This window comes from Acomys minous (genome assembly GCF_964271855.1).
Source record: "Acomys minous genome assembly, chromosome: 10".
In the NCBI taxonomy this organism is placed as follows: Eukaryota; Metazoa; Chordata; class Mammalia; order Rodentia; family Muridae; genus Acomys; species Acomys minous.
In genome coordinates, this window is record NC_140491.1 from 29,545,500 (window position 1) to 29,571,089 (window position 25,590).

Below are 25,590 nucleotides of genomic sequence, written 5' to 3' on the forward strand. Positions count from 1 at the left end.
TCAGAGCTGAAAGGAAAAGTATCAGCTCAGGATCCCCAAGACCAAATTCTCGACACAAAGAAGATTTATTAACCCCATAAGGACAGAGGGCAGAGAATAAAGAGACAAAGACAGGAAATAGAGGATGAGGGAGAAGGGGAAGGGAACCAGGGAGAGTGAGGAGGGGTATTTATCCTGGGGGACAAAGGACTGCCTCTGGATAGAAGGAGACAGACATGGCACACAAGAAAATGGTGCTTTATAAAGGTAAAATAAGAAACACTGTGTCAGGATGAGTTGTTTAATTTTAATTGGGCGTGTTAATTTGGTGAGCCAAACGGGGGCTTTTGATTGCTTAACTTTAATAGTCCAATAGCTAGATCTTGGCAGTCAGCCTCAGGAGGAGGAAGTGGCCAAATAAGGGAACAGACCTTGGGAGGTAGCTTTCAGAAGGTTGGCAAGGCAGAGGGAACGGGGAGAAGGGCAAGGTGAGCCATAGCCATGCTGGCCAGACTCCCTTCAGCAGTATTTGATGACATTTTCCACAGGGTTCACTGGTTTCTCTGTCTTACATTTTAGGATTCAAATACCCAGAGGTGAGCAAGGTGAGTGAAAAATATTAAAATGTACTTGTTCCTCTTCAAAGGCTCAGGCATGTGGACACTGTGAAATGCAACTTAAATGTCACTTAAAAACTATGTCCTAGGATTTTAGTCATCATTTTTCATTTCCGTTTGTAGATCAAAACATTCTAGGGCTAGGGACTTTTTGCTCAGTAGTAGAATGGGAGGTGGGGAAGGGGAGGGAGGGAGAGAGGGAGGGAAAGAGGGAGGGAGGGAGGAAGGGAGGGAGGGAGGGAGGTAGGAAGAAAAATCTTAACTACTGGCCCTGTCCCCCAAAAGAGTGACTTTAACTTCTGGTTCTTTTTCATTTTACAGATTCCTTTGCCACCTCCTCGGTAAGACATTTAAAATCTTATTTGTGGGACTGGAGTGGTCGGTTCCCGGGTTAAGAGCATAGTTGCTCTCACAGAGGCACCAGGCTTGGTCCCCAGCCCAGCACCCACACGGTGCCTCACAACCACCTCTAAGTTCAGTTCTAGGGGGGATCTGACACTTCCACAGGCCCTGCACCCACATGGTGATGCACAAGCAACACACAGCCAAAACACTCATACACATAAATTCAAGTCCTTTTTTAAGTGTGATCATTTTGTGTCGCCATAAACTTCAGTGATTTGTGCCAGCTCTTGCAAAGGAGAAGCACGAGCAGTTGGCCTGAGAGAAATGGGTCCGTGAGCAAGATCCAGCATGCCTCTCTTCGTTCGGATCATCAGACAGTCCTCCTGCTGTTGGCATCTTCCCTCCGCTCAGCTTTCTTTTCTTAGTACTGATGTTTGGAGCCAGTAGCTTTCTTTTTTTTTTTTTTTTTTTTTTTTTTTTTTTTTTTTTTTACCTTTGCTTATTTATGGTGGGTAGTGTGTACCTGCCACAGCGCACATGGGACATCAGAGGACAACGTGTGGGAGCTGATTCTCTATTTCCACTCTGTGGGTCTTGGGGCTCAAACTGGGGATGTTAGCCTTAACAGCAAGTGCCTTTACCTGCTGGGCTATTTAACCAGCCCAAGACCAAGCTGCTCAATCCGGTATTGGGCAGATAGTGTTAAACCATGTTGGTGAATGCCTAACAGTGACCTACAACCTTCTGATTACCACCGAGTTCTCCCCAACTCCATTTCTCCAGCAGTGTCTCTACACTTACTCTTTTTTCTTCCCAGAATCTTCCTCAATAGATGCCAACACAGCATGCTCCTTTCTTTAGCAAAATTCAGGCTAAGCATGCTATCTATAAGGACACCTAGCTGCCCAGACTCATGAGACTAGGACAGACTGAACGTATATATCAATAAATCAATAAGCAACCAGAAATTGGACTTTTCATAAATAAATTGACTTATAATCCAAGTTAAGGACTTACAATATATAAGTATATCCACATTGCCAGCATCCACCAAACAGAATGATGCACTTTGTGAAAAGACATGAATGGCTGGGGAAAATGGATGAGCGAGGCTTTTATTGACTTGTAGACATTTTCATGATTCTTAGGGGAGTTATTGAAATTTGGGTCATGCAGTGTGGAATAAAAGGGAGATCATTATTCTCTTTTCCACAGGCTTCCTAAAGTCCCAATAGGTGGCAAAGTGAAAAGCATATGACCCTTGTAGGAATTTGCCACACACACTACAGAAAACCAAGCATCAGAGCACACTACTCTAGGAAGAGTGAGGATGCTAAGGTTTGAAGATGCCCAGAATGGTCCAGGATGCAGAAAACATCCTCAACACTTAACCTTCAGCCCACAGCAAGGGAGGAAAGGGGAGGGGAGAGGAGGGGAAGGGAGGGGGTCAGAGTGAACTCGCTGAGAAAGGCGTGGCTGAAGACCTGCTCATTCCTTACCCATGTGACTCTTCCCACAGCCCTGCCATCACCCTCCCCAAGAAGTACCAACCCTTACCCCCAGCACCACCAGAGGAGAGCACTGCATACCTCCCTCCAAGACATACCTTTCCAGAAGTCCAGAGGGGGCCCAGGTGAGACACTTGTCACTGCCGTGGTAAAATAACCAGGATTGGTGGCTTGTGGGGAGGAGATGAGAGAAACCAAACAAATCACAGATTCCCTTTCTGAATGCTCTGGAGGGTACAGGATGGGGGTGGGGGATCGGCACTAAGCATAGAGGAAAAATAGACTTGGGATAGACTCTTCACAGTTCTGTGCAATGAAATAAGCCATTGATAGAACTGTTCTCTTAAGACCTAAACTGGTCATCTCAGAAAATATGAAATGCCAGGATGAAATCAGGACTCAGTAAAAACCAAAAGCGGGTCGAGAAAACTCCAGAACTGATCCAGAACAACAGCCCTTTTACCAGCGTCCAGATACCCAGTCTGGAATATAAGCAATCTTTAATACCCCTCTGCCAAAACACCACTGCCTTGCTAACAAACACAGGTTTGCCATCCCTCCACCAGCCAGAGAAACGTGCCAGCTGACACTAATCGCAAATGTGTCAGCAATGTTCCTTCAAGAGAGTGGATTTCTAAAAGTCCCTCATTTTGGAATGGAGGATGGAGTGTGTCTCTCCTCCCTCTGGCCCAGGATGAATGAGAATGTCTCACAGAAGGCTTGAGTCAGCAGGCTGCTGAAGCAGGGGCATGACTAGGTAGAATGGTACCATGGGAATACTGAAATTCAAGCCATTTTCAGCATCTGTGAATACACCTTCTCAGCTCTAACCCAGATACTAGATGGCTACAATCCTCTGATTAGCCCTTACCCTGGACTATCCTCTCATCTTTTTTTTACTTTTAATTAGTCCTTTCCATCTGCCCCCATGTCCCATAGCCTAGCACCTGGGAAAGAACACATATCTCAACTTTAACTCCAACATGCACGGTATATTCTGCATCTATAGTATTCTGGCCAGGCTCATCCACTCCGAAAGGAAAGGTTAACCCACATTTCCTGGCACACTGCCAGGCATGGACAGTGGCCAATGTTGACTAAGTAAGTAGTTTAGAAGCTTATGGAAGCTTCCAAAAACAACCACTGGATTAGTTACTGTTCTGTTGCTGTGATAAAACATGACAACCAAAAGAGACTTTTTTCAACTATTTCCTTTACTTTTTGATATTATATTATTCATCATTTTCCCCTTCCTTTTCCTCCTTCCAAACCCTCTCATGTACCAATCCTTGCTCTCTTTCAAATGCAAGGGTGGATTTTTAACTTGTTACATTCATATATGTATATAAAATGTTCCCTTCTCAGTCTATATAATGCTACTTGTGTGTGGTTTTTCTGGGCTGACCATTTGGTTTTGGATGACCAATTGGTGTGATCTTCCCTAAGGAAAACTATTTCTCCCAACTCTCAGAATTTCTTAGTGTCCTGTACTTCAGTGGGTAGGGCTGAAACCACGTGGTCTTTCCCCCACCCACTTTGTCATGTCTATTGTTTTTGTCCTTGTTCAGATCATGCGCAGAAAGTCATGTTACAGGGACTTCATGAGTGTAACTTCTGACATTACTAGAAGATGCAGTCTCACAGCAAACTCCCTCTTAACAATCTTTCTATCCCGTCTTATACAATATTCCCTAAGCCCTTAAGTGAGCTATTGATTGTTCTGTAGATGTATCCACTGGAACTAGGCTCCACGACTCTGCATTGGTTGTGGTTTTCTGTAATTGTCTCTGTCTGTTGCAATAAGACATTTATTTCCTTGAGGAAGGGTAAGGGCTGTGGGCATCAGGACAAATGTTTGAGATGCAGTTAGAGATTATACTAATCTAGTGAAATGGCAGTTGTAGGTTTTCCTCCAAGATCTATTACTTCTCCACTGGGTAGTTGACTAGGTTTCTAGTGCTGGGTATAATTTCCTTCTTGTTCAGTGGGTCTTACGTCTCATTATAGAATTGTTGGCTACCAGCAAGGCATGTGTGCCATTACTGCACTCTTAAGGTGAGTGTGCCATGACGGTTATTGATGTGATTCATAGGCACCACGGCTGGGCAGAAGAACTATTAGTTGCTTCCTTCTGTTGTTAGCTTCATGGTTTCTCCTGATACCGTGAAAGCTAGTCCTCAGGGAGGAAACACTCGGGTCAGTTCTGCCTCAAGAGACTCTGGGCTCTGCATCTGAAGGGCATGGTGTCTTCAGCAACAGGGACTTCCCTTCCACCTCTGGTGGGCAACGGAGGGCAATAGCAACAGCCTGAAATATTTTGGGAGCCCCTTGAACAACCCTGACCAACAACTTGAAAGAATTTTTCATGTGTGGTGTTGGGGTTTTTTATCAGATGATCGTTGGCTCTTGGAGGGAGCATTTCCAGCCCAGATGGGAAATCTCCATTTAAACTATATATGGATATGTATATGCAGACTTATGTGCATTGTAAGTATTTTTTAGGTAGATAGTTAATAGTATGAATCCTTATGACATTTTCAGATAGCCTTACTGTTACTTTACCTTTCTCTTTCCTTCTTGTTCTGTTTCCAAAGCCTGGAATAACGCCCTGGATTTCTGGAGTCCCTTGGCAGCAGGGTCTTACCAGTCTCTGTGCAGAGAAGCACTGGCCACAGAGCTTTGATATGTTTTTAACATGTTGAATTATTTAGTCAAGAGTTCCCTGAGGGCTAAAGAGGTGGGTTAACAGTGAAGAGCTCTTGCCTAAAAGCGTGACTGCTCTTGCAGGGAATCCAAGTTCATTTCCCAGCACTACATGGTAGTGTATAGCCATCTGTAACTCCAGGGGACTGGATGACATCTTCTGGCCTCTGAGGCTCCTGCACTCATGAGACACACAGAAACTCATGCTTGCAAACCACTCTTACATTGAAAAATGAATCATCTTTTTAAAAAGAAGTTTGAGTAGAAAGTTTTATGCTTCCAGTTCTGATACTATCATTTCCTTGAGTTCTATGTTGATGCCTTGTATTCCTGGGGTCCCTGGGAATATAATTTACATTTATTTTGTCATTTTTAGACGTAATAAGAATTGGGAAAAATCTTTCCATCACAAACAGCCCCAAAAAGCAATTATATCTGATCTTATTGACACCTCCCAGCAGAGCCAAAAAGAACGATTTTCCAAGGTCGAGAACAACAGGTGCCCAGGCCATCAGATGGCACATAGTCTTAGTAAACATTACATCATAAATTTCTAGAGTTCAGAAAGAAAAGCCTTGGAGGAGAGTGGGGACCACAGTCATGGACAGAAGAGTTTTACTATAGGGAAAGAGCACTGCCCTCAGATTTGCTTTCATCAGAGCCCTCGGAAGTAGCCAGACAACATTATCAATGATGCAGGTCACCCGTCAACAGGCATGTGAGGCCGTCACTGTGCAAGCAGAGCCCAGGAGCTCTGAGCATCAGTGAAGACTCCTTGGAATGCTGTGCCTTTCTTTCTAGCAGCTCCTCTGTAAATCACTCAGGGAGGAGATCCCGAAGGTGGAGACTATGAGTTCTCGCTCCCAGGGCATCAATTGCAGGCAATGTAGCTTGGCCTTCACTGTCGACTTTGTTCTTCCTGGAGAGTAGATGTGGTCCTAGCTCTTGTCTTTCAGGCCCCACTTGTGTCTACCAGCTCTGCAACTCTCTCTTTTACAGCTAAGTCTTGATTTCACAAAACAGTACTGGGTGGAATCCCACCAATAAAGGATGGTGTCACATTGAAGTCATCCATCTAGAGGAGATGGCATGGTGAGGAACGCTAGCTGGGTATTTTCAACAATTAATGCTAGGAAACTGACAACATCCACACACTTTTTTTTTTCCTTAACTTGGTTTTTTGCACTTAAAATAACTTTTCTCAGAAGAGAGGCTTACATCCTATCATAAAGACCTGCAGCACAAGTTTGTTTCAAGCTAAAACTTTGAACCTGGAGAAAATTCTTTCTGTCACAAAGGAAGATAGTAAATGTTGAGGAGGCATTTGTGACTTTCAACCCAACATAGGCAGACCCTCCTCTGATGTACCCCCAAAGAAAACTCAAAAGGGAATAACTTTGTGGCTGTGAATCCTCTGCTACTTTCATTCAATTGTCCACACATTAGACAGCATCATCCTGAAGTAGTAATGTTATTTCTGTATTCTAACTGCACAAAAGCCCCCCCCACCCCGTGTGGAGTCTGTTTGTGTGTCTCTAGGGATTGAACCAAAGCCCTTGCACACGCAATGTAAGCAACAGTGCACTTCAAGCCCCTTGTGGAGCCTTCTGTGAGTATTTACTCAAATACACTATGTGGAAGACAGTATTATTGCAGCCCATATACTGAGGGCACAGAAGTACAGAGCTCATTGTACCATGGTGTGTCATTCAAGTTTCAGTGAATTAGATGCATTGGGCTTTGGGGTTGAGCCAAAACATAATTTAAATGGAGCGTCTCATATTTAGGACATGAAACAACCTGGTGACTGGCTGCGGCTTTCTTTCCCTTTTCTACCAGCCACACTGGAATCACATCTAGGCAAGGAATCAAGTTCACCAAAAAAAGTATAATATGGTGACTTGAGAAGTGAAGGAAATCTTTATAAATATTAAGAAGTACAGCCCTTTAAAGGGAAAAAAAAGTGTGCATTTCAAAGATATACCAATTCATATTTATGAATGTAAACTAATGATTTAAAAAGCATAAATTGTTGTTATTATCACCATCACCACCATCATTATTACATGCATTTTATTATATATACACATTATTATAATATGGAGTTTTATTATTATAGTTTTCCAAGATACTGCATTACAAGAAACTGAGTGGAGAAAACATGGCATCTCTCTGAGTCACTTCTGACCTCACCGGGCATCCCATAGTGAACTCAAAGTAGAAGCTTCATCTGAAACCAAGTGCAACCATCAGAGTGACCACAGACACAAAGTCCTATCTTATTCTAAACAGATTCATGTACCTTTTTTTTTTAGTAAACTTTCAACAACCCTCTTCATTACAGTCTAAATTTGGGGTTCAGAAAGGAATTTAGTTTACCAAGAGTGACAGAGGCCGTAAATGACACAGCAAGGGATGCTAATCCAATCCATCTCAAACTAAGCCATAAACTAAACAATAGTTAAGAAAGTCCATATTTGTAGAAGGTAGCAACATCTCTAAAGTTCTACTAAGCATCTATTATATAGAGCAGGTAAATTTTAGGCCCTTTCCTGTATAGTTTGTGGTAACTTTTTAGCGATCTGGCAGATAGACCATGGGCTAGAAAAGGTAATTGAAAGATGCCCTTGGTGAAGCAGCATGCGCCAGTGAGGACAAAGGGCCATCCAGATGCCAGCGTGCCCCACCTGCTCTGCACAGAAAGGACTCAGAGAGCTGGGGTTCTGCCTGAGCATTCAATTTATTAACATTGGAAGATGCCAAAGCTGACCTGTCCTGGAGTCTCCTTCAATTTGTGAGGTACATCAGTGATTTTATTCACTGAGGGCTTTATCTAACAGGAGGATGGCCACTCTGCCTATCCGACAACGATAAACGAAATCAAGCAAGAGGCTGGATGGAGTCTTAGCGAGCAAGATTTGCTTACACACTCAGTTAAATCCACTTAAATATTTGAAAGGCCTTTGTAAATGGAACGTATTTGATTTTTGAATACTGCTCCTGCTGACCATGCAGGTTCAAATCCTAGCAAGCCAAACTTCTCTTCATCCTTTTTGTTGATTTAATAAAGTCAATATGCAAATATAGAAAACTTCAGGACCTCACGCACACACATACACACAGTTCACACTCTTCTCAGAGCTGAATTCCGTGAGTACTGTAACTTAAAACTACTACTTTAAAATCACTTCTACAGTTTTTGGTTGGTTGGTTGGTTTGGTTTAGTTTTTTGTTGTTGTTGTTGTTGTTGTTGTTGTTGTTGTTGTTGGGAGTGAGAGGCTTTTTTGTTTTGAAGGGGTTGGTTTTCTAAGACAGGGTTTCTCTGTGTAGTCCTAGGCGTCCTTGAACTCACCCTGTAGAGCAGGCCGGCCTCGAAATCACAGAGATCTGCCTATCTCTGCCTCCTGAGTGCTGGGACTAAAGGCTTAAGCCACCACACCTGGCCACTTCTAAAATTTAGTTAGTTAGTTAGTTAGTTAGTTAGTTAGTTAGTTAGTTAGTTAGTTTTGAGACAGGGTTTCTCTGTGTAGCCTTGGCTGTCCTGGACTCACTTTACATACCAGGCTAGCCTAGAACTCACAGAGATCCTCCTGCCTCTACCTCCCCAAGTGGTGGGATTAAAGGCATGTGCCACCATGCCCAGCTCACTTGTGTGTGTGTGTGTGTGTGTGTGTGTGTGTGTGTGTGTGTGTGTCGCTTGCACTCAGATTCCTGCAGAAGCCAGAAGAGAGTATCAGAGGAGACAGAGGAGATCCTCTGGAACTTGAGTCACAGGCAACCTTGAGCCACCCAATACTTGTGGGTGGTGGGAACCAAACTTGAGTCCTCTGAAAGAACAGCATGTACTCTTCTTAATCACCACGCCTTCTCCCCAGCTTCAGCTTCTGTATTTAAGAAAAAAAATCATTATGCGAGGTTATATAAATCCATTTGCATGCAAGTATATAATGTACTTTGCACATATCACGTCTTAAATTAAGCCAGCCCATCGGCACCTTTGACACACCAGAATCTCAAGCATTGAAAATACTGAGGTTAACTTAACCATAAGTAAATTTAACCATAAAATAATTAAGAGTATGGGTATTGGTTCTATTTCATCATCCTCAATAATGCGTCCATTATTGGACTTGGGACAGACCTTAGACTGAGGAAGCTTTTTTCCTTTAGATTCAGTCTCATGTAGCCCAGGCTGGCCTCTAACTACTAAACTTCCTGCTTTTACCTCCTTGGTGCTGGGATTACATGCCTGTACCACCACGCCTGGTTTATGTGGTACTGGGGAGCGAACGGGAGGCACCCTGAGCAGGCACTCCTGGCACCCACTAAGCGATGACCTTGGCCCCTGCTTTGCTTTCACTTGATGACAGTTATGAATAACATAGCTATGAACCTCTGTGAGTGAGTGTTTAGATGTGTTTTTAATTCCTTTGGACATAACTCAAGCATACCCTTTTCCAAAGCAAGGGAGGTTGCTTAGACGTGAGACCCCGCAGCGGAGGTTAATCAGGCTGCCTAATTTGGGTCCAACTCCCAAGATGCACAGCTTCTCAGTGAGATTGGCGAGGCCATCTCAACCTCCCGCACTCTCTGTTTTTCATTCGCACACTCAGGTAGGTGGAGGACAATGCGCCTTCCACCTACTTCCTCCCTGGCTTGCTCACCAGTCTGGCCACATATGACATTCTTACCCACTGGATGCCACGGTGTCTCATTTTTATCCCATGCTGCCCTTCCAGTAACCCTCCACCATGAATGCTCTTGCTGCCGTTCTGTTAGAACAAATAAAATCTAGCAGTCTGGAGTCCTGTTCAATTTGTGAGGTTCGTCAGTTACTTTAATACATGGAGAGGTTTATGTGATAGGTGGACAGCTGCTCCACCTGACCTACAAATATAAATGAAACCAAGCAGGAGAGCTTAGGGAATCTCGGGGAGCAAGATTTGCTTACACACTGGGGATAAATCCACTTACATGTTTGAAACGCCTTTGTAGGGCTGGAGAGATGGCTCAGAGGTTAAGAGTACTGTGTGTTGTTTCAAAGGTACTGAGTTCAATTCCCAGCAACCACATGGTGACTCATAACAGAATCTAGTGCCCTCTTCCAGTGCGTGGGCACATACAGGCAAGAATACTGCATGAAACGCCTTTGTAAAATGAATGTATTTGAGTTTCGAGGACTGCTCATCCTGACCATGCAGGTTCAAATCCCAGCAAGGCAAACTTTTCTCAGGCTCGGGGGGTTAAAGTGCTTGCAGCGCAGCACCTGCCTACAAAGCCTGCTGTGTCCCCAGATGTGCCTGTAACTCCAGCACTGTAGACACAGAGACAAGCAGGTTCCCTGTGGCTCACAGGCCGGCCAGCCTAGCAGACCAAGGAGAGACCCTGTAAACTTCAATCCCCTACCCTACCCAGATCTAGCCGATGGACAGGACCTTCTCCACAGTTGAGTGGAGAGTAGGGACTGACTTTCACGAGAACTCTAGTGCCCCATTTTTGACCACGTCCCCTTGATGGGGAAGCCTGGTGGCACTCAGAGGAAGGATAGCAGGCTATCAAGAAGAGACTCGATACCCTATGAACATATACAGGGGGAGGAGGTCACCCTCAGTCACAGAAATAGGGGAGAGGAGTAGAGGGAAAGCGGGAGGGAGGGAGGAATGTGAGGATACAAGGGATGGGCTAACAATTGAGATGTAATGTGAATAAATTAATAAAAAAATAAAAATTAATTAAAAAAAAGATAAAACAGAGAAGTGATGGGGGAAGACCCCACTGCCAAGCCCTGGACTCCACGTGCACAAGCACATGTGTGTAAACCACGCATGTGTTCATGCACGTGTGCACTCATGCAAACACCTGTGCGCGTGCGCACGCGCACACACACACACACACACACACACACACACACACACACACACACATGAATGAGTACTGAAGGCTTGTCCACCTATTGAACGCTTGGTGCTTGCTCTGCATCTTATCCAACCCTGTTGCACTCTCTCCTTCCTGTTCAGTTTCACCATGGCTTTTCTTCTGTCTCATTCGCTCTTCATCACCTGCATTCTTTCTCTGGCCTTCCTGGGATCTAGGTGCCTCTGACAACTTGTATTTAAGATTCTTTCTCCAAGGGAAAACCTGAGAGCTGGCTAAGCAGAGCTCTAAGGAAGCTCAGGTATCAGGGAGAATGAGAGGGTGACGCCAGCCCCCCCCAGAAGTGAGAAGTGAGCAGCGAGCATGCCCATGTGCCTCTGCTCACTGGCTTCCATACTGGCTTGGCACTTCTCCTTTCCCTTAGAAGATTACAAGAAAAATAGCCTGGTTTTGTCTTATAGGACAGTGATGAATATCATACTGGACTATGGGCTGTTAATTTGGCCATAAAAATGTAGTCAAAGGGTTATAAGGTTCAGAATGATTTTATCTTGCTCATGATAAATTGCCTTTTATTTAACACTTTATATCTTTTTTTTTTCTTTCAGGCAGATCAGCTCAAAAGACTTCAGTGAGGTAAGTAGCTATTTTGTCTAACAAAGGGAGAATTGTATGCATCATCTCTGTAACCAGCAAGATTCTGATCACCTTAGCGGGGAGCATGGGGGAGCTCAGGTGCAGCCGGCCGCTGGGGAGGAGGCTGCCTACTTTCTTTGTAACTTTTTTTTTCTTCCACTAGAACTTGGTATCATCCTAACAGCCAGACCCTTACATTTTACCAGGCTCTTTGCCTATTTTTGTGTGCACAGCAACTGGAAACCTTTTCTCTTCCAGCATGAAAAAAACAAAACAAACAAAAAACGCCCTCCAGGAAGGGCACAGGCCATGCTTGTGGGCACACTAAGGCCCTGCTTGACTAGGTAGTGTCGAGAAGAATATATTCCAGCAGAAATTAATTGCAGGCTACCTGAGCTGACTCAAGCTCACACGCAACTTCTAATTGTCCAAGGCACGGCACACTGGATCCCATGTGCTCGTCACAAAATCCTCAGCAAAGAAAGCAAGGGGAGGAGCCAGCCCACAGAAGAGAGGACCGTGCCCTGAAATCCCACCTTCCCGATCTGCCCCCCCAGCTGTGACTCTGTCTGAAAAAGGCAGAGACAGCGAAAAATAAGTTTTTAAAGGTTAAATAGGAAAGAAAGAGAGGAGAGGGAGACGACGCTTTTATAGCGCTCGCATGTGTTTGCTTACAGGGGAGAAAAAGTTTCAGCAGAACCAGAGAGATTTCACTGTGGTTTTCTAATTGTATTTGATTTGGAATTCAGAGCCCTCAAGCAATGCAATCAGCTGGGCCCCAACAAAATAAAGTAACTGCTTTCCCTGAAGCGGGCTTCTCATGGTGTTTGCTGGCCTCCTTCCCCTCACCTTTGACAAGCCTGAGAATTCCTGCTGCATCAGACTGAACGCTTTGAACTGCTGGGGAAGCCTCAATGGGGAGACTTTCAAACCCCTCATTTAGAATGGATTCATTACCCTTTATATCTGGCCTGTGGATTAGCTTTGATTTGCCGTCCATAATACACATAGGCTCATTCCAGGAGCCTGGGGGTGCTGAGGTCTTTAAAACAAAAGGGCCTTCAGCTGGTTAGCTTCAGACAAGACACACAGGATGCCTCTCTAAGCAAATTGCTGCTAAGGGTTTCTTGTCTCCAAAGTCAACATGAATCAAGAGAGCTGGGCTCAAGGTCAGCTCTGACTCCATCAGGCTGATTCTGGGAACTGGGTCAGAGAGCCACAGCTCTTCGTAACTTATCTGTAAAACAGTGAGTGTTCCCTAGTATTTCTAGATTTCATGGCCATTTGAAATTTTGATGAAAGGTGTAATAAATCTTCAATGGCCACAAAAGGTATGATTTATTTATACTTAGAATAAGTGTGTGTGTGTGTGTGTGTGTGTGTGTGTGTGTGTGTGTTCAGAATGCAAGCCCAATGAATGTGTAGATTCTTCATCGCACTCAGGAAGTCTACCACTTTCTTTTTTTTTTTAAGATTTATTTATTTATTATTTTGCATAGACTGCTTGCCTGCATGTACACCTGCAAGCCAGAAGAGGGTAGCAGATCACGTTATAAATGGCTGTGAGCTACAATGTGGTTGCTGGGAATTGAACTCAGGACCTCTGGAAGAGCAGTCGGTGCTCTTAACCTCTGAGCCGTCTCTCCAGCCCCCAGGTCTACCACTTTATATCAAAGAAAGAGAAAGAAACTGTCTAGAAAAAGAATAATTGTCTTTTTAAAAAAAAATAACATTTTCCATTTGCTTTTTTAAATGAAAATTTCAAAAAGTAAAGAAATCTTAGCTTTGTACTCAAACATGACCTCTATTACTTTACATTATTTCTGCAAACTCACATGCATATATACATTTAAAACAAACCCCCGTGCAACCTGTGAATCTTGTACTCTTATTCCATTCTTTTGGTGGTGGTGGTGGTGTTTTGTTTTGTTTTGGTTTTGGTTTTGGAGGTTTTTATTTTTGTTTTGGTGGTGGTGGTGGTGGTGGTTGGCTTTTGGTTTGGTTTGGTTTTGTTTTTTGTTTTGTTTTGAGACAGGGTTTCTCTGTATAGCCTTGGCTGTCCTGGACTCACTTTGTAGGCCAGCCTGGCCTTGAACCCACAGAGATCTGCCTGCCTCTGCCTCCCTGTGTGCTGGATTACCGGCATGTGTCACTGAACTCAACCTTGTTCCATTTTTTATGTGGATTATCTGCTATGCCTGCATAATATCTCAGTAACCGAGTATAACACCAAAATTAACCATTCCTGTGTACATGTGTGGGGGTTGGGGTGTACAGATATGTGTGGGTGTGCAAGCCCACGTTTGTGCATGTGAAGGCCTGAGGAAGACGTTAAGCATCTGTTTCTGTCTGTTTTAGTCCCTTAAGATCTCTCTCACACGCTGAAGTTCAGCAAGGCCAGCTTGCTGGAGGGCTCTCAGGATCTGCCTATCTTGGCTCCCTGCTCCCACATCTCTGCAGTTACAGATACATGCAGCCATGCCCCTACATTCACAAGAGCGATAGGGTTCTCACACTTGCACAGCAAACACTGTTAGCTCCTGGGGGAGCACTTCTTCTTATCTGGGTCTGCAGACAGTTTCCAATGCTCTGGGATGGAAAGAACAATGCTTGCAACTTGGCCAGATTCGGTTTCTCAGAAAATGTGTCTCACCAAGACTGTTGTTCAAATAAGAATATTTAAAGACCTTTGATAACTATGAGCAAGTATTTCTCTAGTAGTCAAATCAACTTTTAATACCATTGGCCAATTATATTATTTGTTACATTATACACAGAAGATAAAACCCTGGTTTTTATGTAGTCTGTTAGAAAAGTATTTGCCCATCTCCTTAAAAGTCTGTACTAGCAAAAATTTCCCCCAAACTCTATCAGCAAAATTCCCAGTACACCTGATGTTAGGTTCAATTTTCTGTTACCTGACGCCATTCACTGTTATCTTTTTTAATCCAACACAGGTACCTGGAGCAGAAGAAGGTAAGTGTTTACATTGGTTTCCTTACCCCAATACTATCGCACTGGGTTCTGTGTCTAGCTCTGTAGGGTTAGCATTGTGTGGAAATCGAGGGTTTGATGCCTGGGATTGGGGTGGGAGATGATATGTGATGATGTCATCCAGCTGACTGCAAGACTTTGTAGGCGATTCCAACATCCTCCATTGTAAGAACAATTACAATTTAGAGCAGAACAGTATCTTTATCTACACGCATTAACCAAAAGAAGCCACACAGCCACCTCCTGCCACTTGGCAGACGCACTGCTGTCCACTGTCCTTGAAAAGCCCTTGGTGTGTCTCTGAGGCCAATGTCCCCCATGCGCATGCCCTCATACACGCACATGTGCACGCTGTTGGTGTTCCGGATGTAGACACACTCAAGCCAGAGCTTGTGAAGCAACAGGGCAGCGAGCAGCTCACATGTCTTCATTCCTTCCTTTAAACTCCGGTTTCCCATTAGTTTGAAGTGATGATTTGTCATTCAAAAGGCCAGCCCCATGCATGCCCCAGAGAGCTAGCAAAACACAATACTGTTCAATGAAGGAGCAATGAACTGAGACTCTGTGACCATTTTCCAACTCACCCTGTGTCTTAGTTAGGTTTTCTATGGCTATGATGAAACGCCACGGCCATAAACACCTTGGGGAGAAAAGGGTTTATTTCAGCTTTAAACTCTCAGGTCACACTCTATTCCTGAGGGAAGTCAGGACAGGAACTCAAACAAGGCAGGAACCTGGAGGCAGGAGTGGATACAGTGGCCATGAAGCAGGGCTGCTTATTGGTTTGTTCCTAGTGGTTTGCTCAGCCTGCTTTCTTATGGCTCCCAGGGCCACCAGTCCAGGAGTGACACATCCCACAGTGAGCTGTCCCCTCCTACATTAAACATCAACCACGAATCAAGAAAATGCCCCAAAGGCCAATCTTGTGGGGGACACCTTCTCAACGGAGGTTCCCTCCAGCTTGTGTCTAGTTGAAATAAAACTATGTGGGTCTGAGTTGTATTTCCTGTGTGGGTCTCAAGTCAGCTCTGCCATATGCTTTGAAGAAGTTAAAACACTTGGAAGAGGAACCCATTCAGTTCTCTGATAGAGAACTGGGGATTTATTAGCGAACTGAATTAACTGTAAAACCGAATGAAACCTATGGTGGATCTTGGTGTACAAAGACATCCAGACAGCCTTGCAGCAGGCTTTTTAGTAATGTAACAGTGTGGTGGCACCGTTAAGCTCCAGAGAGGCAGATGCTCCAAGCGGCTGTTTATGACAAGAAGTGACTTGTATGGGTATGTGGCTAATGGACCTATCACTGACTCAAATGCCATTTCAAGGAATCACAGTCCCTTCAATCAGAGGTATCCAGTCTGTGATCAGCCTTGGGCAGACCGCAGAGTAACAACTCAAATTAAAACAGGACAGTCAGTGTATGCATGTCTGCACGGCTTTATGGCTCACCATCACAACGGAAAGTGCTTTATGGGTCTCACATCCGAGTAGATTTTGTGTCTTTCATAAATAGTGATGGCTGCTTAAAAATCCATCCATGATGAAAAGCAGGAAGAGCAAGGTCTGCTGAGTAACTCCAGTGTGGAGGCATGGCTGAACTTGGTAATTTTCCACTTGGTGGCTTCTGGTGCTGTGCCTAAACATTCTGGCAAAAGTGGGCGAGGGGCGGGGGAAGCAGGTGCTACTGAGCTCACACTTCAAGCTCATAGTCACCCATTGAGGGAATCAGGGAAGAAAAGCAATGCAGGAACCTGGAGGCAAGAACCATGGAGAAAGGCTACTTGTTGACCCACCCCCACCCCTACCCCCACCCCCACCCCCACCCCCACCCCAGGCGATGTCTAGTTAGCTTTTTTAGATAGCCCAGTCCCACTTGCCTGGTCATGAGGCTGCCTTCGGTGGACTAGGCCCACCTGCATTAATAAACAAACGTGAATAGAGGCTAATCTGATGTAGGCAATTCCTTGGCTGAGGCTCTTCCTTCAGATGACGGAAGGATGGGTGAAGTTGACACTTAAACTTACCTAGAACGATGATCAAGGAGGAAACATGGAGAAAATGGATCCTTGTTTGTAGCCAGCTGGTACCTGCTGGCCTACGTCAGAACCTTGGAAGCTCAGCGGCTCTATCACAGGATGGGAATGAGAGCACAAGTGGCTTGTGCAGGCAGTGGGCATCCCTAGACCCTGAAGCCCCCACAGCATTCCTTTGGTTTAACACTCTCCTCATCAGGATGTCACTCACTAGACAACTCTCATTAGCCACACAAGGTCAACCCAGCATCCTAAAGCATTCTTTATTTTCTTTATGTCACTCGTTCTGTTCAAACCGTTCTTCCTGCTCTGTTTGCTTGCTGTCTTCTTCTATTTAAGAGCCCCATCTGTCTTCCCCACTGTAACTCCAGGTTCTATCAGAGAACCCATCCTATAAGTGTTGAGCAAGTATGCTGTAAGTGTTGAATTGTATGACTGAACCAATGAATGAATGAATGAATGAATGAGTGCATGATAAAGCCAAAGTCTTTTTAAACTAATTCATCTATAATAACCCCTACAATGCCTTCTGATGTAATAGTCTGTATTTCTAGGAAAAAAATCCAGTCATGGGTGCTCTAGATTGTAAACAATCCATGTAATTTTTACAGCTTCCAGAAGGTGTTCCTGGGGTTGGGGAGAGCTTTAGACTATATGAGTTTATAGTTTCCAAAAGCCCCCTAATAATGATGAGATTACTTAAATTACAGCCCTCCCAGTGAACTCCTGAGTTCCCGCGTTGTAGTCACTGTGCAATCTGACCCAAGCATGTCATGCTTTCCAGGCTGTCATCACCAGGCAAAACCGGAACATTTTCACCCATCACCAAACCAGAACACTCAGAAGAGTCCGCATGCCGTCACCAGGTAAGGAGGCAGGCATACCTGGTAGGTCTCAGATGAGCAAACATGTGTCCCCTTAGACCTTAGACAGCGACACACAAGACGTCTAAGGTACAGGAAATGTTTGACCTTCTACTGTGAAGCCCAGAGAGAGGTCTCAAGGAAAACATGGGCAGCTCCATCTGCCATGGAATCTAATAATTTAGTAAATATAAATTTATAAAATAGCATTTATATATTTATTAAGTAGTCTTTTGGCTATTTATAAAGGAATGGATATCACAGTCAAATGAGGGGGTGTGAAAAATGAATATGAACCAAATGGGATGAATGCTGATCAGTCTTGCAGGAAAAGTGGGTCACCTCTAGCTGTTCTCAGCTCATGACTACATCAAAGCCCCCAGATACATTTGAACAGTACATTATAGGTGAGCAGGTGTTGATATAATTCCTTCTAACGATGTACTCCCCTGATCAGTGGATTGTGGCACCGTCAACTTCACTAAGGAAGAAGCAAAGGCAATTCTTTGACCAAGCTCACTCTATGTAAATTAGTAGTGTTTTTTCCAAGCCAAGTTTCCTTGCCTGTAAGTTGCTGCTGTGCAGTTCTAGCCAAGGGCTGTGATCTCGACTCTCAGCTCTCTCCCTTACACACCACACCCTCACCAAACATCCTCCTGCCCCCACACTATCCCTCTCAGATGTTTATCTGCACATCCATTCCTCTGTCTACTGTCCCCCAGATCCACTTCCCTCCATGTGTGGAAAACTTATTTTTACCCAACACATCCAAAGTTAGAGCCACTATGAACCCAGGACATCACTCCACCCATTCCTCTGATGGTAAAAAAAAAAAAAAAAGAAAAGAAAATGAAGTCCAGAGAGACAGAGTCCTTGACCACTGAGGTTAAGGGCAACCCTGAAGCCCGGGGTCATAGCAACGTGATTCTAAGAATTCTGCCCAACAATCATGGCTCTCATGCTGCACACCCATAGTTGAGATTTATAATAATTTACTGGAAATGTCTTCTTCTTGGACTTATCTCCCAGTAAAGCCCTAAATGCTGGTGGTACTTCTGAGCTCATTTTATGACCCCTCTCAGTCATGGAAGGCCTGAATCTCATTTGTCTTGGTGTCAAATGTCATCCCTCCCCCCACACCCCAGTGTCAATGGTTCCCAAGTCCCCATCTCCTGACCAAGTCCCCTTGAGTGGCTCTAGACCTGTGCATCCAATTATTCAGTAGGCCCTTCCCTTTAGAAACCTGCAAGGCATCACAAAGTAACTGTGTTGAGATCCGTTCTTATTCCTCATGCCATTCCCAGACTTTCCTAGCCCTTCAATGAGAAGTTCTCTCTCTCTCATTGTCATACTTCCCATCCAACCCCTTTCTAATTCAAAATTCTATCTGCAGATATATCTTGGATATACCTGTTTCTCCTCCCAGCCCTCTGCATGGACCAGCCCCATCAACTCTTTCCAAGACTACTGCAACACCTTTCTGCTGACACAGACAGCACCATCCCATCCCGTCCATGTGGGAACGCCTTCCTGAGCTCTTGCAGAATGGCCTATGGCTTCTTGCCTCCGATCCTTCCCACAATGCTATCCTGCTTTCCCCCAAATGTGCTTCCCCATCCTTTATAGCCTGAGCAATTCCACCTGTGCGACCTGTCGCCTCTATGGGTGCTGACACTGTATACCTTTTCTGGGACATCTGTCAGGTCCATTAAGATTCACCGAAGTCATGGCTTCCCTGCATAAACTCCTCCCCACTACGCAGAAATTAGGTCTCCTTCATTCTATGTCCCCCAAACTCATTTAAGTGGGCACAACACTTCTGTTACACGAGTCATCACTTTTATGTCGGTTTTAGTTGTTTTAGGATTTTGAGTGGTCCTTTATGAACTGTGCTCAATGCCTAAAATATTCTGGAAGGACATTCTACCTCTTTTAGCATTCCCTACAAATTCTTTAAAATCAGAGAGAAATGTAGTGGCTCACTTTTTTTTCCTCGGACATTTAAGAGAAGCGATCCACTGGCTCCTTGCAAGGGGATGTGGGCTTTGGAGTCAAGAGCTTGGGTGTCAGGCATGTAACCAGTGATGCTGGCACTGTCTGGTCTTCAGATAACCTGATAGAAGTTTCCATTATAAAGCCAACTGTAAGGTCCTTGGGCTTCTGTGGGAACAGCAAAAAGCCGATGTGTATGCATTCGATTTCACTGGCACCAGAAAAAGGTTAAGTTGCTTTTAATTAGCCCAGAGGCTCCTGTCAATAGCACAATCCTTGGGATATAGCAGGGTTCATGTAATTAGATGAAATTCTTTTAGCACCTGGAGCTTACATTGGCGCTGACTGTAACACAAAGTGAAGTAGGAAATTAGAGTAAGGTGCACAGTACAGACGTGGGTGAGCAGTCCTGGCTGCACCACATTTGTAGTTAGAAATTTGGACCGCCTTGTTCTGTTTCTGTAATCCTCATTTTTTTCCTCTTTCTTTCTTTCTTTCTTTCTTTCTTTCTTTCTTTTTCTTCTTCTTCCTCAAGACAGGGTTTCTTTGTGTAGCCTTCAGCTGTCCTGGACTCACTTTGTAGACCAGGCTGGACCACGAATTCACAGAAGTCCACCTGCCTCTGCCTCCCAAGTGCTGGGAGTACAGGCGTGCACCACCATGCCCAGCTTCTAATCCCCATTTTTCTGTGTGGAGTTCCTTATGGTCTCCTGGATTATTTTCCCATCCAGCCCACATTCTCAAAAGCTGTGGACATCTATGCTCCTCCCCCCATCCATACCTGACTCTCCACTGCCAGAAGGCCTATAGAATATGAGGCCCCGATGCACAGATGCTGTGAGGCAAACTACACTCAGTGTAACAAAGCACAGAATCATGACGTGTTCTCACAGAAATGACGAAGGGACACATTGTGCCCATTAGTCTCTTAATTCCGTGTCTAATACTTGCCAGACTTGGGAGAGAGGCAGAAAAGTCAACCTCTTTCTATATAGAAAACTGACAGTTTTTTGAACAAGTTCAGTAAAATAGGAGTGCTTTATCAATGTCACCTTAGTTGCCATTAACTTTGCCCATAGTGGGACGTTTGTCTGTCACAGGGATGCTGACATACCATTTCTGACATTTTCTTCAGCTCTTCCCACGTACCAGGAAAGCACAGTATACAAGCCAGAGGTAAGAGCTTCACTGTAGGTAAGAATCGTGATACAAACAGGTAAGCCAGCACTCTGGGAGCATCCCACACGGTGACTTGATGTTGGTGGAGCCACTGAGCTGAGGTGTGCAATTATGATTGTGTCATTTCCACTGGCTAATAGTATTCCGTTTGTGTTTACATGACATAACTTGATTTTTTATTTCAACTCATGATGAAATAGTTCTCTTATAAGCCTTATTTGTTATAAACCATAGTATCTACATCTCTCCAGAAGTACAATACACTCAGCTCTTTCTAAAAGAGAAATATCTGGGTCTTAAGACATGTGTCTTTTTAGCTGCCTCAGATGTATTTGCAAAGTAGATGTAGCAGTTAGTTATTAAACTGGTAAGAGCATCCTACAGCTGGTCTTTGCCAGAAGGGAGGCGGATCCATCCATTAGTCACCCACAGCTCATGAGTACTCTGTGCTCTCCATCTTCTCCAACAATTGTAGACAATTTTCTCCAACACATTGGGTGTAATACAGATTTATCTCAAGACAAGAGATCTGTAAAATGCAAAATAAATGGCCTTAATAACTTAAATAATCCCCTTTACTGATCATAACGTAAAACTCAAAAGGCTAACGAATCTGCACATGAGGCTGAATAGAGACACAGATCTGTGCCTGCCCAGTGGCTCTTGGCCTTATCAGTGCCATTTGTCTCGTGTTCATTTGCCTTCTTGATTACTCTGTGCAGCATGGAAATGCTGCATTCAGGTCTCTCCATTGAGCCGGAAATGAGTTTGGGACTAAGAGCAGCAGACTACATAGGGTACAGTGGAGAAGGTGAGAGCTTAACCACTGCCCTGGGCCCAGCTCTGCCTCTCTCTCTTCAGTAGGGCCACAGAGTCCAGTAAACCCATTGACCTTCACTCTCCCGTTGATAGAATATAAATAAAATGTCACATGTTAGTGTCAGTACAATACAGCACACAGGCACACTCAGTCTTCTACTTCTTGACACACCCTTATTTTTTGTTTGTTTTTCATGTGTTTGTTTGTTTGTTTGTTTTTCAAAACAGGGTTTCTCTGTGTAGCCTTCACTGTCCCTGATTCACTTTGCAGACCAGGCTAGTCTCAAACTTGCGTAGATATTCCTGCCTCTGCCTCCCAGAGTGCTGGGATTATAGGCATTCACCACCGCGCCTGGCTGACACATCCCTATTTTAATAGCCTCCTTCCTTTTTTTTTTTTTTTTTTTTGTTCCCCCTTTTCTCTTCCATAAATGACATCCATGAGCTTCAGAGCTACCTGCCTGCTTCCCATCATGCCTCATTTCATTTTGCCCTACATTAAAACAGCTAAGGCCCAGTTGATACGTTTATTTTCTTCAGTGCATCGATAATGAGACTCTCCCACAAAGGGGATTTTTTTTTCCTTCTTTGAGGCAGGGTCTCATGTAGTTCAGAGTGGTCTTCAACTCACTATGTAGCCTAAGCTGACTCAAACTCCTGATCCTCCTGTCTCTACCTCCTAAATATTAGGATGAGAGCTACGCTACACACCTAGCTTGAGTGGTCAAAGAGAGCGGTAATTAGCTCCTGGCCTCCTTCCTCCCTAGAACTCAAATGTCAGTGACAGGTGTTCTGAAGGTCAGATTCAGGGATGTAAAGGTGAGAGTGTTTGTGGTGTCCATGCAGAGAGTGGGACGGGAGAGTGTCCATGTGGGATGGCCAGGGCCAGAAAGGGCTTACCTTTTGGGTTTTGAAAGTTTGCTTCGGGGTTAGAGAGACTCATAACTCAGAGCACATCAGAGAGCCCTGATCTTAAAGATGAAAGCATGCCCGGATGCAAAGCAAAGCAAAGCAAGCACAGTCTGGAACCTTAGTGTTGAGCGAATGGCCATGACCACCAGGAGTCCGGGACGTGATTGGTGTGCAGACACAGAAGCAGACGAAATATCAATACACATAAATGAAATAATGCTAAAGAAAACATCTCAGAAAAAAAATGTTTTTGGCTTCCTCCCTGCTGTCTAGCTTTCATAGTGCCAGAAGGGGCCTATGCAGGCTGCTGGGGGACAAAGAACATCACCGAGAAAGCTATGCTTCTTAAGAAAGCCTCGAGGGGACGGAGGAGATGTTTTGCCTCCATTATTTTCTCTTTCCACCAACAAGCACCCACTAAACACATGATCAGTACTCAAAATCCCTAAAGACAGAGCAGACACAGCCCGCCCTATGCTTCCACTGACCCTTCTAGGTGAATATTGAGTCAGCTGAGTGGAAGTTCATCTCTGATTCTTCAAACTTAGCAGAGTGACATGTGCAGACCACACTGTGTCATCTGCACACATGGATTCTCAGTTCAGTGGGATTCATTCCCAGGCTGGGGTTCTTACAGATGCCTTAAGAGGGTGAGCTTCATAGTGAGATCTCTATCTCCGTAGATGCTGGCATCATTACTTTTATCTACAAATGGGGAAAAAAACCTTGGATACATTTAGTTTGTTTCTGGGTAGTTCGCTTAGAGATAAACACAATCGGCCGAATGTATTGACAAATTTACTCAAGCTAAACTATTAAAGAATCCAGGTAAACAGATTATATGTGTGTTATATGTATATACTAGAAGAGAGTTTTATTATACACCAAGATGCTAACAAATTGATCTTCAGATTTGGAAGTGTGAATGATTTTTTTGTTTGTTTTGTTTTGTTTTGAAAACACACATACAGCTTTTATTCCTACAAAGTTAATTCTTAATAGTATTTAAATGTAAGTTAACATCGTCTAGTAAGTACCGACATAATGCCTGATTTTCAAATGCTGTACTATTAGTGACAACAGAGGGTGTGCAGCAATTTTTATGCTGATATTTACAGCGCTCCCAACTTAGCACCCTCTAGCTGAAGGATCAGAGTTCATGCCAAGACATGTAGCTACGTAAGAACTTTAAAGCACTAGAAATTGTTGGCAACAGTACAGCTTTACCCCAAGCCTTATTAATCAGGCTGTTTTTCACCTTGAGGTGTCAACCATTTACCCCAAAAACTCTTCTATTGGCCTTGCACCAACATCTTCACTACTGTCACCCTCCTTTGTCCAGGCTTTGTGGGATAATCAACCTTAAATGCAATGTCTCATGTAGGTAGGGCTTTGGATGCTTAGCTGCTCTCATTCTGAGGGAGGAAGACCTATGACTCCCTGTCGCGAGATACAGACAGCGTGCTTAGAATTGTCCATCCATTCACTCATCATCTGACACAGATCCAAAGCGATGGCATTCAGGAGAAAATTGCGTGGCAAATTTGAGTTGTTTCATTTAACCCAGTTCTGCAAACAGACTACAAATGCATAATTATTGCCAAATGCTCTTTTTAAAAATAGCACTTTTTAAATATTTAAGCAAGGCATACGGGGTTGAGCGATAATGAATCAGTTGCCATAACATCATGAAAAATTCATAATCTCGGAGTTCTATTGGGCACAAAGCACAAACTGAGTAATAGGAAATGCTGACAGCGCTGATTTCCTCTCTCAACTCGGGGCTTACTGCTTTGAGCCACAGTGGAAAGATGGTCACCGCGATTTCAATAATACCCGCCACCACTCTGCTCTAGCATAACTTCCATCAAAGTTTTAAGTCAATGTTCTTCTCTCTAATAAGGGTTGTAAGCTTTCTCTTAGGACTGCACTGTGCAGGGTCCCTGTGACCTTACATTCTGGATATATGTGATCAGCACACCCCTGCGATTTTAAGATAACTTGTGTCTGACTTTTAAGTGCTCTGTTACCACCATTGATGTTGATTGTGACTACTGATACTTGGGTCTACTTTTGTTTCATTTTGTGTCTCTTGACTGCTCAACTTTTGACTAACTTTTTGGTTTTCTTCCCGCTCTGTGCTGGATCCACCTCTTCCTGTTTTCCTGTTGCCTGGGAGGTATACGTCTCAAAATTAGTCTCCTCTTGTTTACTTAGCGTTTTAAATAGATACTTAAAGTAGCTGAAAGTCACATTCTCTTTCCAAACAGTTCCTAAAAAATAAAAAAGACTTTAGCAGTACAGATTCTGTACCGTTTCAAGGTTAAGTTTTATTATTTATCAACTAATATTTTGGGAGGGAACTCTCAGGCTGTCTCCTTGTTCTTAGGATCATAAATTGGTGGGTGAAATTAACTTAACATTCCAAATGCAATTTAGATTCTACACAATCAGCCTTCTGCATCAGCCTTAGCAGTCCCAGCTTCTCAGCAGGAGGACTGCAAATGCAAGGCTTACCTGGAATACAGAGGGAGTTCACAGCTCCAATATCCATTTCAAGAGCAGATCCCTACTGACTGAACTTTCTCCAACTAGGGTTCAACTCCTAAAATCCTCACCAGCTCTCAAGAGCATCCCAAGCTGGGCATGAAACCTTCAGCACACATGCTTTGGGGGGATCCAGTTACCATCCCAACCACGAAAATTTGTCATTATATAATACTCTTATATTATATTTGCAAGTATAACCACCAATTTCATGAGAAAAGTCTATGAGGATACTATTGTGTCCGAAGCAAATTTCCCCAGCTTCTAAACTTGTACCTTCATGGTTTAAATTTATGATTGGCAACAAATACTACCCCATTGTGTTCCATGAAATGATTTTAAATGTATTCACTTTAGATAAAATATCTGCCAAATAGCCAAGTCTGAATTACCATGGCTTCTCCATCAGTTGCTTTTCCAGGTTAAAAGGAAATGATACTTCACTTTCCTAAGCTAATGCTTGGAGTTTCTTAATGGTATTTCCCAAGTTAGAAATGATCATCGTAGGTTTCAGAAACTGAGAAGAGTTCACTACAGCCAGGCTGGAATGGGTGGTGTGGGAAGGATACAGCAAAGACGGAGAAAT

The 25,590-nt window shown here is 43.9% G+C and overlaps 1 protein-coding gene across 3 annotated transcripts in view; it reads left to right on the plus strand.

Moving 5' to 3' along the window:
• CLNK (cytokine dependent hematopoietic cell linker) overlaps positions 1-25,590 on the plus strand; it is a 217,716-nt gene that overhangs the window by 173,672 nt on the left and 18,454 nt on the right. For 2 of the 3 annotated variants that reach the window (XM_084798064.1, XM_084798063.1), the window contains exons 9-15: positions 559-584; positions 918-937; positions 2,461-2,574; positions 11,635-11,662; positions 14,620-14,638; positions 17,477-17,558; positions 20,683-20,723. In XM_084798064.1, the coding sequence (XP_084654190.1) occupies positions 559-584; positions 918-937; positions 2,461-2,574; positions 11,635-11,662; positions 14,620-14,638; positions 17,477-17,558; positions 20,683-20,723 (330 nt within the window). The remainder of the gene's footprint in view (positions 1-558; positions 585-917; positions 938-2,460; positions 2,575-11,634; positions 11,663-14,619; positions 14,639-17,476; positions 17,559-20,682; positions 20,724-25,590) is intronic. The other variant, XM_084798065.1, reaches the window with a different exon arrangement.